This window comes from Ambystoma mexicanum, chromosome 13 (assembly GCF_040938575.1).
Source record: "Ambystoma mexicanum isolate Mex_15411 chromosome 13, UKY_AmexF1_1, whole genome shotgun sequence".
Taxonomy (NCBI): domain Eukaryota; kingdom Metazoa; phylum Chordata; class Amphibia; order Caudata; family Ambystomatidae; genus Ambystoma; species Ambystoma mexicanum.
In genome coordinates this window covers 58,596,748-58,610,584 of record NC_090938.1, presented here as the reverse complement: position 1 = coordinate 58,610,584, position 13,837 = coordinate 58,596,748, and the positions used below count along the sequence as shown (strand labels likewise).

Here is a 13,837-nt window from a genome sequence, read left to right as displayed (position 1 = left end):
ACATAAAAATCTGAAATGATTTTAAATTTTCTTTAAACATATCATTTTTTATTGGAGAAACCCAGTTTTACATATTACTTTATAGCCAAACAGGTTTGCAGTGTAAACAACCCCTTTCCCCCCCACACCCTTACCTCCCCTATCAAACACACATCCCCTTTGCCCCCCTCCCATAGCCCTCCCTCCCCTATCAAACATTGGTGGCTCCTTGCACATCCATTCTCTGAGCCAAGTGTCTCTCTTCCTAGAAATGGTCACCAAGGACGTAGCTTCCTCTGCCAGCCCTCAAGTTCTAGCCTGGCTTACCACCCCCCCCCCCCCCCCTGTGGGTTGTGCTCCCCTTTCGGTGAGTTAGTCGAGCAATGTTCGCCCATAGCACTGTAATCATACTGACCATATCCCTTTCCTGGTTCCCCTCTTCGTCCCCCCCAGCCCCTCTTTCTCGCCTTCTCCTGCCCCAAATGTGGTCGGAGATCCTACCGACTAATGCATGTCCCATCCCAGTCCACCATGAACGAGCTCATTTCATCGTTCACCATTGCCGTCAGCTTGTCCAATAAGTACTATGTTTCTATAAGTAAGCATTCTTGTTTGGGACTGCTACACTCTTCCATTTCTGGGACACCACCATCCTACCCGCCCCGATCATAGTTTCCCGCATGCTGGGGTACCCATAGGTATCAGTCTCTCAGTGGGAGCCCCAATAACATTTGTAGTGGATAGAGGGGGAGAATCTCACCCATGACTTTAGACATCCCTCCAATATGTTTGGATTTGTGGGCAGTGCCACCACATATCTTCTCTTGAGACAACCCAACCACACCCCCTCGGACACAATGGGGATGACCCCGCAAACATTCGAGAAATCTTAAGGGGGTCTCTGTGCCACCCTTTGAGTGTTTTAAAATGATGTTCCTCATCTGCCGTGAACAGGTTTCCATGGAATGCTACGCCGCCTCAGAGTTCTTCACCAGCTAGCTCATTCCAGTACTGTTTATGTATAAAGCATTGCCCGTTCCTCTCATTGCTTATATTCGTGACCTTCGAGAGTTTGGACACCATCCCTTTCCTTGCATGTGTGGTCTAGCGTTTTCTCAAAAGGAGTGAGGCCGCCTCAGTTTCTCTCCCTATCTACGGTTGATCAGGATTCCCTCCAGTCTCAGGTACTCAAATATGGTAATCGTATCGCCTCCTACAACGCCTCCCAGAACATCCTTCACTACCCCATAGTCTAAAAATTCTCCCTTATGGAACAGCTGTTCCACCCTCTCCAGCCCTCTTTCCAACCATATTGGAGTGCTACGGAAGTCCTTGTCTCCCAATACTATGTCTGGGCTCCAGACTGAAGTCAACGGGGAGGGCCATGTGGACATGTTCTCTGTGTCTTTTCCCCACTCCAACGCGACCGGAGTACCCCTAGGCTAGGGCGATTTCGTAATCTGCTCAGTATCCTTTTATGGGAGGACCATAGTAAATCCCTTACTTTGGCCGGATGCGCCTCGATGTCCTCGAGGTATATCCAATATGTCCCCGGGTCATCTCACATATGCTCGAGGATCACTCCAAGCTGAGCTGCTTTGTAGTAAAGCAGGAAGTCCGGGATGCCGAAGCCCTCCTCCCTGGGCAGGGTAAGGGTGGACTGCTTGTTCCTATGAGTTTTATCCTGCCATACGGATTTATGTACGCTAGATTGGAGCTCTTTAGTGAGGAAGGCCATGAACAGGTATAAAAGTCTTGGAAAAATATTCATTTTTACCGCTGCCATGCGTCCATACCAGGATAGTATCATGCTGCCCCATCTGTTCAGGTCCTCTTTAATGGCCACCATAAGAGGGTCAAAGTTAGCTGTTGCCAGTGACGCTAGGTCTCTGGTTAGCTGTACCCCGAGGTATGTGATTGAAAGTTTTTCAACTTTGACACCTGGCATTCGAATTCATTGGATCTAGGCCGGAATCGGCTGCCCGGAATGGCATCAGCGCAGATTTGGACGCAGACCTGAGAAGGCCCCGAAGGGGTCAATATGCCACAATAAAGCCAGTAGTGAGGCTTGAGCTACCAGACATCCCACAATATCATCTGCAGATAGGGAGAGTTTAAATTTGACCTCCCCTCTGTGAATACCCTTTATCCCAGGTGTTTTCTTACCCCCCCCCTCTACCTCCCGATGACATGAGTAATGACGGGAACTGGCGGAAATTCGTACAGAAGTGGAAACCCCCAGTCCACCACAAATGCGTCCCCTAGAGCTTCTCTTTGGGGCAATTCCCTGGAGCAGAATAGCTCCCACTTCTGGTTGACACTGGTCGTGAATAGATCCGCTTGACTTCCTGAGCTAGTCACCACTCGTAGGAGATTGTGCTCTGCCTGCTCAGTGTGTCCGCTGCTGTGCTCTTTTCTTTGGCCAGATGAACAAGTTACTCCTTCCATCAGTGCCTAGAACCAGAGCTGCATTGCCTCTCTGCACAGGTGCAGGGACCCTAGAGCCCCTCTCGTTGAGATAGTGCATGGCCACTGTGTTGTCGGTCATTATCAGGACACTCCCCCACCCTCACCCCAACACCCCCCCCCCATTGAGGGCAGGAAGGCCATCAGCACTAATCCAATTGCCCTTAGCTCTAAGAAGTTGATATGGAGTCTGGACTCAGACTGAGACCAGTGTCCGCTTATTGAAAGGTATCAGGTGTGCTCCCCATCATGTGAGGGAAGAGTCTGTCATGATTCATTTCCAGCCATGGTTGCCAACAGGGTTCCCCTCTCACATTCTCTCAGCTGGCCCACCACAGAAGATCCTGGGGGACCTTTGTTGGGACCTGAATAAGGTCTGTCATTCTGCCAGAGACCACTAAAACCATTAGGATCTGAGTCTACTGAAGGAATCTCATTCTCGGACGTGGTTCTGGCACCAGACAAATGCAGGATGCCATGAGGCAGAGCAACCTTAGGAAGCCGTAGGTAAGGAGAATATGGGCACACTGACATTTTTAGACCATCTGCAAGAGATGTTGAGCCTCTATCTCGGGTGGCAAAGCTTTTCCGGAGGCTGAATCCAGGTCTGCTCCAATAAATTGAAGCTTCTGTGAAGGTGTCAAGTGGGACTTATTGAAGTTCAGGGAGAGGCCCAGCTAGTGGAGGAAGTGGCAGGTGCGACAGATTCTGCGACTGTTACAAAGAACAAGCCCCGATTAACCAGTTGTCCAGGTAGCGGTAGATGTGAATCTCCTCCCTCCTTAAACTTGCTGCCACAACTGCCATATGCCGGTCAGATAGCACAGCAAGTAGAGCGCTCGCTTTGACATCCGTGCAGAGCCTGCTGACGCAGGTTTGAATCCCGGCAGGGCCAATCTCAGCCTTTCATCCTTCCGAGGTCGATAAATGAGCACCAAACACTGGGAAATAAGCAGCGCTCAGATACCTGATGCTTTGTAGCGCTATATAAATGTACAAACATAAGCTTAGTGAAGACTCACGAGGCTGAGGTGAGCCGAAAGGCAGAACCCGAAACCGATTGCTAGAACCGCCAACTGCCAACCTCAGGTACTTTGTGCATTTGAACATCCGCCAAAAACAGTGATATCAATCAGTGTTATGCACTGCCCGCTTCAGAGCCCGCCCCGCTTGCCTACTTACCTCACAGGGGCTGGCTTCACAACATCTTCCCTCGCTGGCAGGATCCTGGCGTCTATCCGCGTTGGCAGTTGTCTCCGCTTCATGTATGGACTCGCGGCAGGTCTGTTGTGGACTCCCTGTGCATATGAGCATTTCCCCATCCCTCGATCCGCCCATGCGCGGTATTTCAGACACTTGGCAACTGCGGCTTGCGCTGCAAGCCTTGTTATGGTGCCGATGATATAAGAGCTTCCGGGGAAACACAGGGCATTGCGTATTAACGTTTGCTCTGCACTCGTGCTTCGCTCCGGACTCTTGTCCTTGCTCCTCATTGCCCTATTCCTTGTTGCCTTGCTCCTGCTCCCTCAGTCCCTGGTTCCCTAGCCTAGGGCTTACCCTTGCCTGCCCTTGTTCTTTACCTCTCCTGTGCCCGCTTCCTTCTCCTTCCACTATTACCTCTTGCTCTCTTCTTCCTCTCCAGTTTGCCTCTCCTCCTTGCGCCACTGGTCTGGACCCCGTGCTGGTTGGTCTGCTGTCATCCGCTCCTGGTCAGCTGTCTTCTGCTCCTTTTGACTGGACCTTGGATCAACGTCTTATTCACTCAAGATCGGACTTTAAACATATCACCAGCTTTCAAAGTCAGTGCTTGCACTGTTCCTGTGCCATGTATATCTGGGAAGTGCACTCATGTGGCATGGGAACTGATCCAGGGCCGCCTAGTTGCATTCTGGTGGGTCTTAGGTTGGTTTCTCGATTCACCCTCTTCTGATCCCGAGGCAGTCTGGCGTCAACCTCACCATCACCAGGAATATCAGATACAAAGCGCCAGCGAGACGCTCTGCTTAACACTAGGTTACCAAATTCAGTCTCTGGTTTCCTTCAGGGTCTCCAACAGATTCTGCATTTCAGGAACATCTGGTGTGCCATATTCATATCCAAAGTGGTGGTGTTCCTCCTCTTCATCTTACCCAAAGATGGATTCAATTTGCCTGAGGAATTCAGGTCAAGGTATGGGTTTAAATGACTTAGTTTCATCAACTATAGGTTTAGAAGTCTTCAAGAGCCCTGAAAGCTCCGATGGTGTTTAAGGGATCGAAGACTTCGTCGTCTTATTCAAAGTGGTCGGTGAATGGGCCGACGGGTTAATGTCCTTTAATTTTTTCAAATTAATTACATGTCTCAAAGGTTCAAGAGACCTACTCGACTGTAGTGATCACTTCCAAGAAGGCTTTGATACCGGAAAAGACGGCTTCGAGGAGTAAGTAACAGGTGGTTTCTTTTGAGTCGATGAAGACTCCTTCGACTTCTGTTGAGGAGTCCCTCTTCCAGGGCTGTTGGGTGCACGGGAAGGCGACGTACAAGACTTCCTACTGGTGTTCTCAGACGCAGAGGGGTGGCGCCGTTTTCCTGACTCCTTGGAGCGGTGTACTCTGAGGAGCTTGCCTCTGAAACGATTGCTCATTTTTAAACTGAGGTTTTCCCATTCCGCTGGATTCTGTGTTAGGGAATAAAACGTTCGGGAGGGGAAGATGACGAGGACCTGTGAAGCCTTTTTAATTTTCTAGTGAGAAGAGTACGAGCGCTGTGAGCTGGACCTCTAACGTCTGATGTTTCAGACACTTTCTTTCGGGTGAAAATATCCCTCGATTCAGGGGATGACTCTTGAACGGGGTAACGGATCGGGATTTGCGTGAGGGCTTACATGCATCAAGTTTTCCCTTCCATTCCCACAAGGCCTTGACAGTCATGGATTGACATGAGACACAGCCCACCTTGTGGCCTGTCCCCAAACACCACAGAATAATGCGGGTCTGTGATGGACATCTTCGACCCAGAGCCTGCACACCGCTTGAAACCAGTTTTCGGTGTTGTGGACATGTAATTGAAGTATCTAGACAATTGAAATTACACCAAGGCGATTAGCTCCGAAGCACACAGCAAAGCGGAAAAAAAACAGAACTGAGGTAGCGGTCAGCGTGTACTTCATATACCAGCGTCGACCTCACAAGGAACGCTGCAGAGGCCGTCTAAGCCCAAGACTCGATGCTGCACAAAGCTGGACCCTATGAAAAAAATAAATCCGAAGCAAGCTGCAGGCAGACTTGAATATACCAAAGATGAGGAAAACGTCGGAGGACACCATCCATTCGAAAGAGCGGTGCTGTGGGTATATGCGTGTAGAGGAAGTGAAATGAAAGGTGGGTTTGGAGTAGGTTTGAGAATGTTTGTGAGTAGTAGAGCGAGAAGAGGGGTGGCACTGAGAAGAGATGATCGGATGGGGAACGGAAGAGAGTCAAGATGGTGTTGAGCAGATAGAGTACTAGGGAAAGGAAAATCTAGCATGAGAATTGCATAGTGAGGGCGAGGCCGAGAAGAAGCAATACTGGGTACTGTAAGAGTGCAGAAGTACGAGACCGACAAAAGGAGCACAGTGGTTAAGATGTAGCTACACTTTGCATAGATACAGCTATATTACACTGTGGGATGCTGGGGTTTACGCCAAACACCAATAGGTCACTTTGCAAAACCCTTGAAATGCTATATTCAGGAAGATCCAAGAGGTGTCAAACTAAGAGTAAACTATCCAATGTTAAACATTTAATCAGCCAGTAGTAAAGTCAAATAGAAGTAAAAAATAAAAAAAAGTTTGCTTTACCTTCTGTGCGCCCAATTGTATCCTTTGTGGGATTTACTGTAGTGGATGCTGAAAGGTGAAAAATGGTTTAGGTGAAATAGATCATGTAAGGGGATAGTAGAAGAAAACAAAATATATATATATATATATATATATATAACAAATAAAAAATTGTAAGGAAATTGAAATTTTGGTGAATGTCTGTTCAAGTGCTATCACATGTAGCCAAAACATTTGTTAGCACAACTGCTGCAATGGATCCACAACTTTAGGTTTCCTTCCCTACTTTCTCAAAATCCAAAGCATTATCAGTTATGCTAGAATTCAACTATTTACTACTTCCAACCTAGGCACTACAGAGATCATTTTATAAATCCAAGTAGCAACAACATTCAGGCCATCCCGCACAGAAATAATCTGATTAAGGTTAATCTGTTTGGCTCTGCTAACCAGATGTAGGATCTTTCTACAAACTGTTCCAACTCCGACATTGAGTACACATCAAGACTGCAGTAAAGGATTACTATGTTACAATCCTTCCAAAAGCAGCCTCTCTTTTCTAACTCGCAAATTCTGGTGTTCCCTTCAGTTTGTAGCCCCGCCCACTCTTCTGTCCAAGTAAAGGTATTTAAATGGAGCCCCTCTGTACGGTCAACTACATCTACCTTTACCCTTTCCATATGTGCAGAATAAACCCTCATCTGGGATGCACTGGCAACAAAGACTGTGCAAATGGCCTGCACCAACATTGAGGTGGGTAATCTTACATGGAAACACGACAGCACACGGCTGAGCGGGAGAGATAAGGAGGCAAATCCATGTAGCCATCTTTGGGCGGGGGGGAACTCCAGGCTACGTTCCCTGACATTTTGTTCAGCTTAGCAAAATTCATTCCATTGGAAGATTCACCTGTGCTTTGCTTTCTACACTGCTTCCAGGGACTATAAATAGTGAAATCAAAAATCACAAACTGTTTCCTTTGCAGTCATAACAATGGCAGCGGACTGTGCAGGATTTGGTACTAGTGCAAAATAGCAGGTGCGTGAACTGGACCTTCTCACACATCACTTAGTCCCATAATGCAGCTAAATCACTCCAATATGGCCACTAGGTTATTTGAATTAATCCAGCATGGATACAATTCTCATTCGATACAGGCGCTCTTAGGCTTGTCACAGGCTATATGGTACTATACTTTCTCTGGCACTTGCTACTAAAAGTACAAAGTCCTGCAGCCAAAGCCGCCAGTAACCATTGGCTTAAGCAGAAGAGCCTTGAACAGGGTCGCCACTTCTAAACACAAATACCAGTCAGACTGCGGAAGTCCCCTACAGACGTAATGTCCATATCCCACAAAACACTTCCTAAATACTGGAATGGGAAGCCAATAAAATAGGCCACTGCCAAAAGTTCTTCGAGCAGGTCTGAAAGTTATTAAATCATACTTACAGCATTTCCCTATTCTGATGAACTTGTGGCACTTTGGGTCCCATAGGAAGGGCGGGAAGAAGGGTATTTTAATGTGCTAATATGAAAAGAAAAGGTTGGGTTCGCGAAGGGTTTGATGTGAAGTGGAGGAGTAGTTGTGCTGTTGGAGAAAGTAGTCTATTTGTGAAACGTGGTGAAGTGTGCAGTGTTCCATGATTAAATGCACCCTCTGGAATTATTTCAGCATGCAGGAGCATAACTGCAGATGATGGTTGCGGTTGCTGAGAGTATACAGTTTAGTGAAGCAGGGAGGAGGAGGTTAAGTGTTAGAACCAGCAGGACACGCAGCTTACCTTTTGTCCTGCTGCCCTGGAATCCTCCAGTTCCACTGTCCATTCTGGGAGCCTATAGACCCCCATGCGGACTGGGAACCAGATAATTCGCAACGTTAATGCGGGAGATGAGGTACACTGTGTGATGTGAAACCATGCGTTAGGGTCATTTCTTCTAACCGTGGGTCGTCTCATTACCAGCAAGAGTCATGAAGCGACTCATTTCCTATAATACCTGGTCTTCCCCTCCACTTCCTGTTCTTGCAATGGTCATTTTTCATCAAGAGCCTGTACTGTCCAGACTCTTCAGATCTGCTAAAACATGAAATGCAGGTATTTATGTATTAGGAGCTTAGTCTCCTGTATCATTATGATTCTTACTATTGTTTCCAAAACAATGCTGTGTGGTCACATTTCCTTAGGTTAAAAGTAGAAGCTGTACAGAGTACAGGTATTTATAATTCTGTTGTTCAGAAGGGGAATCATTTTCATACACTACTTTCTGTATTAATTCTGTTGGTTCTCATCCACTGTAGTACCTCATTCATTGAAATCCACGGAAGGGTGTGCGTCACGTAGCACTCCCATCTACGAGAAGAACAGGTTTACCCATGGTAACTTTCTTTCAACTGGATGTTCCTCCCACGTGTTCATCTTTGATATATTCGATATCCAGCTTCAGCTGCTTCGGAAATTCGGCAGAGGGCGCTGTGCATCGATGCCGCTGACGCAATGTCCCTCGAGGGCCTCCGTCTCAAGGGTGATGACATCGAAAGTACACAGCATGCGCAGCGCCCGTTGCCTTCAGTTTTTTCTTTCAGTAGAAACTACCAGTATAACCATGGGTTTGACTGTACTAAGCTTTTAAAGAGCGAAAGCTGTATTAACATGGGAAATTCTACTGTGGGGTAGGCTGGGAGGCCCATGAGGAATACGTGGGAGGAACACCCAGTCGAAAGAACATTACCAGGGGTAACTAACTTGTTCTTTGAATGGAGTGTGTCCTCCCACGTATTCCTAATCTTTGATGGACTCCCAAAGCAGTGTTTGCTTTGGTGGAGGGAGTAAGAATTTAGCCATCAATGGTTTCCATTAACCTAGTGGAGGACAGCTTTTCTAAAGCTTCCGTCCTGACCGAGTGAAGACTCAAGACAGTAATGCTTCGTGAACATGTATATAGCAGACCACGTAGCGGCCTCACAAATGTTTTTGACCGCGACACCCCTTTGCAGAGCCGTAGAGGTAGCCATGCCCCTGGTGGAATGGGCCCTTAAGCCTTCTGGAGGATCTTTGCCTGCCAGCCTGTAGCTTTCTGAAATTGCTAGAATGATCCATCTGGATAAAGCCTGCTCCGTCACAGCCTTACCCAGTTTGTGACTTGTATTGCCTATAAAAAGCTGACCATCTATACGAAATTTGGATAATCTAGAGCTGTAGAAGCTTAGAGCTCTACGTGGATCCAATCTGTGTAATCGCTCCTCTTTGCCAGGATGAGGCGGAGGATAGAAAGTGGGCAATACAATTTTCTGTCCTACATAAAAATCTGAAATGATTTTAAATTTTCTTTAAACATATCATTTTTTATTGGAGAAACCCAGTTTTACATATTACTTTATAGCCAAACAGGTTTGCAGTGTAAACAACCCCTTTCCCCCCCCACACCCTTACCTCCCCTATCAAACACACATCCCCCTTACCCCCCTCCTATACCCCTCCCTCCCCTATCAAACATTGGTGGCTCCTTGCACATCCATTCTCTGAGCCAAGTGTCTCTCTTCCTAGAAATGGTCACCAAGGACGTAGCTTCCTCTGCCAGCCCTCAAGTTCTAGCCTGGCTTACCACCCCCCCCCTGTGGGTTGTGCTCCCCTTTCGGTGAGTTAGTCGAGCAATGTTCGCCCATAGCACTGTAATCATACTGACCATATCCCTTTCCTGGTTCCCCTCTTCGTCCCCCCCAGCCCCTCTTTCTCGCCTTCTCCTGCCCCAAATGTGGTCGGAGATCCTACCGACTAATGCATGTCCCATCCCAGTCCACCATGAACGAGCTCATTTCATCGTTCACCATTGCCGTCAGCTTGTCCAATAAGTACTATGTTTCTATAAGTAAGCATTCTTGTTTGGGACTGCTACACTCTTCCATTTCTGGGACACCACCATCCTACCCGCCCCGATCATAGTTTCCCGCATGCTGGGGTACCCATAGGTATCAGTCTCTCAGTGGGAGCCCCAATAACATTTGTAGTGGATAGAGGGGGAGAATCTCACCCATGACTTTAGACATCCCTCCAATATGTTTGGATTTGTGGGCAGTGCCACCACATATCTTCTCTTGAGACAACCCAACCACACCCCCTCGGACACAATGGGGATGACCCCGCAAACATTCGAGAAATCTTAAGGGGGTCTCTGTGCCACCCTTTGAGTGTTTTAAAATGATGTTCCTCATCTGCGGTGAACAGGTTTCCATGGAATGCTACGCCGCCTCAGAGTTCTTCACCAGCTAGCTCATTCCAGTACTCTTTATGTATAAAGCATTGCCCGTTCCTCTCATTGCTTATATTCGTGACCTTCGAGAGTTTGGACACCATCCCTTTCCTTGCATGTGTGGTCTAGCGTTTTCTCAAAAGGAGTGAGGCCGCCTCAGTTTCTCTCCCTATCTACGGTTGATCAGGATTCCCTCCAGTCTCAGGTACTCAAATATGGTAATCGTATCGCCTCCTACAACGCCTCCCAGAACATCCGTCACTACCCCATAGTCTAAAAATTCTCCCTTATGGAACAGCTGTTCCACCCTCTCCAGCCCTCTTTCCAACCATATTGGAGTGCTACGGAAGTCCTTGTCTCCCAATACTATGTCTGGGCTCCAGACTGAAGTCAACGGGGAGGGCCATGTGGACAGGTTCTCTGTGTCTTTTCCCCACTCCAAAGGGACCAGAGTACTCCTAGGGTAGGGCGATTTCGTAATCTGCTCAGTATCCTTTTATGGGAGGACCATAGTAAATCCCTTACTTTGGCCGGATGCGCCTCGATGTCCTCGAGGTATATCCAATATGTCCCCAGGTCATCTCACATATGCTTCAGGATCACTCCAAGCTGAGCTGCTTTGTAGTAAAGCAGGAAGTCCGGGATGCCGAAGCCCTCCTCCCTGGGCAGGGTAAGGGTGGACTGCTTGTTCCTATGAGTTTTATCCTGCCATACGGATTTATGTACGCTAGATTGGAGCTCTTTAGTGAGGAAGGCCATGAACAGGTATAAAAGCCTTGGAAAAATATTCATTTTTACCGCTGCCATGCGTTCATACCAGGATAGTATCATGCTGCCCCATCTGTTCAGGTCCTCTTTAATGGCCACCATAAGAGGGTCAAAGTTAGCTGTTGCCAGTGACGCTAGGTCTCTGGTTAGCTGTACCCCGAGGTATGTGATTGAAAGTTTTTTAACTTTGACACCTGGCATTCGAATTCATTGGATCTGGGCCGGAATCGGCTGCCCGGAGTGGCATCAGCGCAGAGTTGGACGCAGACCTGAGAAGGCCCCGAAGGGGTCAATATGCCAGAATAAAGCCAGGAGTGAGGCTGGAGCTACCAGACATCCCACAATATCATCTGCAGATAGGGAGAGTTTAAATTTGACCTCCCCTCTGTGAATACCCTTTATCCCAGGTGTTTTCTTACCCCCCCCCCCATCACCAGGGGCTCCAAAGTGAGTGTATAATAAGAGTGATAGTGGGCACCCCTGTTGCGTACCTCTTGTTTGTCAGAGGGGCTGCCAGTTCTCCATTAACTTGTACCCCAACGGTTGGTGCCCTGTACAACGTCCCCACCCGTTTTCCTCATGTTTTCCCCAAATCCCATTTTCTTTAAGAGGATGGCCATGTACCTCCATTTCATCCCATCAAAGGCCATCTTGGAGTCAAGTGAGAGCATGCAATCATGCATCAAGGTCAGTCTCTTGTGCATAGTGCATTAAATTGATTTTCTTCCAGATGTTATCCGATCCCCGACACCCTTTAATAAAGCCGATCTGGTTGCCGTAGACCAGGTAAGGCATAACCCCCTCCAGCCTCTTATCCAGCCCCTTTGCTCGGATCTTGACATTTGTGTTCAATAAGGAGATTGGGTGGTAGGATGAACACTGTCGGGTCCGTACCTTCTTTTGGGAGCACCACTATTATGGCGCTCATCATTGTCTCGGGTGGATTTCTTTCTTCAGGACTGCATTAAAGACTCTTGCTAGGTGCGGGGCTAAGATGGACCGATACAACTTGAAAAACTTCACTGAGAACCCATCATTCCCAAGTGTCATGCCTCCCTTCATTGTTTTAGTTGCCTGGACAATTTCAGCCTTCAAGTCCAAGACAATGTCCCTGGCCAATTCTGGTATGGGAGCTGCACTAGGTTGTACTCTATAAGGGCATCTGTTAAATATTGATTTGTACAGTTGCTCATAGTATTGCTTTAAAGGCCACCCCTAAACTTGAGGTATCACAACCCATTGTACCCTCATCGGTGCTTATGGCTCTGACCATTTTGCTTTTCTGGGTTTCAATGCCTATATCTTGTCTGCCCTGGCCCCCTTTTCATGGTATTTTTCTTTAAGGAACAGCAGGTTGAGGGCGCTAGAGGGCCAACCAAGATGGCCGCTTTTTAGTGAGCTCCCGCACGGCCCAATATCAATCTGACACAATCATCCTCAAATCGGTGTAATCCTGCCTGATAGTCGACCACCTGGCCCAGCCAGACTCTGCTCCACCATTCCGTGAAGTCTGGGGCCAGAACAGACTAGCGAAGACCCTCTCCGGCGATTGGGCCAGGCCCGCTGGGAGCCGTGACCTGGGGTGACGGGCTAGGCTTGAACCACGGGGAGCAGCCTTCCCCGTGCGGCTCCATCAGGAGAGGTGATCCGGCCGCATGCCTGCGGTCCGTGACCACTGCTCCAGTGGTGCCTCCCCCATCGACATCGGCCCTCCTACCAGGACATACCCAGCCCGGCCGGGGCGGGTGACTGGGGACCACGGAGAGGCTGGGCGGTCATCGGAACATCCACATGGGACGGCCCACACCATCTCCAGGCACCCCCTCTTCTCCCATCTGACGCAGCGGAGAAACAAGGGAGGCGAAGGACAGTCCAGAAAAGCGTGCCCAGCAGCTAAACACCAGGTACAGAGCGCATGGGGGGGGGCGGGAGAAGGAAGTGCACATCTGACTTTTGAATGCAGAACGGGTCCGCTGGGCCCTTCTATATCCTTGGTGGCGGACCGCTCTTCTCCCCGGCAGTGGCCGCCGGCTTCTGGTCACCCCCCCCACTCAGCGTCTCGGCCTGCAGGAGCATTTCACCCAGCGAAGTCCACCGTGCTGGACTTTTCTCCCCCTCCAGCCCCCTGGAGGGTGCCCGCCATCCATTAAACTTTGCTCAAATCAACCAGAACGGTTCCCTGTACTCAAATCCCCGGGGTGAGGCACACCCAACCCCCTCATCCGTTGCGCAACCTCCAGATACCTACAAAAGGGCAACCGCTCCCAGAGACAAGCGCCCTGATCGCTACTCTTGACCCTACGAATTACTCCAGCACAGCACAATTAAACCCTGCGTCTGGGCGCCAACAGGCAGCGTGTCAACCAGCTATCATCATCACGCTCCATAAGGCGAAGCTCACTGCACCAGCCCAATGAGAAAAACAGATCCCAGAGGAAGCCAACCTTTGGATCCGGCACACTCCCCCCAAAACCCCCAAGCTCCAGAAGGATACAGATCCAACAACCAGCAGCACCCTCACGATGGAGGAAGATACCTCTTCCGCAGATATCAATAGCCTCCTATTAGACCTTAAAGTCTGCA

The 13,837-nt window shown here is 48.7% G+C and overlaps 1 protein-coding gene across 26 annotated transcripts in view; it reads right to left on the bottom strand.

The window, feature by feature from the left end:
* The window catches only part of LOC138520852 (membrane cofactor protein-like), a 382,475-nt gene that overhangs the window by 170,895 nt on the left and 197,743 nt on the right, over positions 1-13,837 (bottom strand). For 15 of the 26 annotated variants that reach the window (XM_069633230.1, XM_069633235.1, XM_069633233.1 and 12 more), the window contains one exon: positions 6,263-6,310. The exons of the other annotated variants lie outside the window; for them this stretch is intronic. In XM_069633230.1, coding sequence (XP_069489331.1) covers positions 6,263-6,310 — 48 coding nt within the window. The remainder of the gene's footprint in view (positions 1-6,262; positions 6,311-13,837) is intronic. 26 annotated transcript variants of the gene reach the window in all.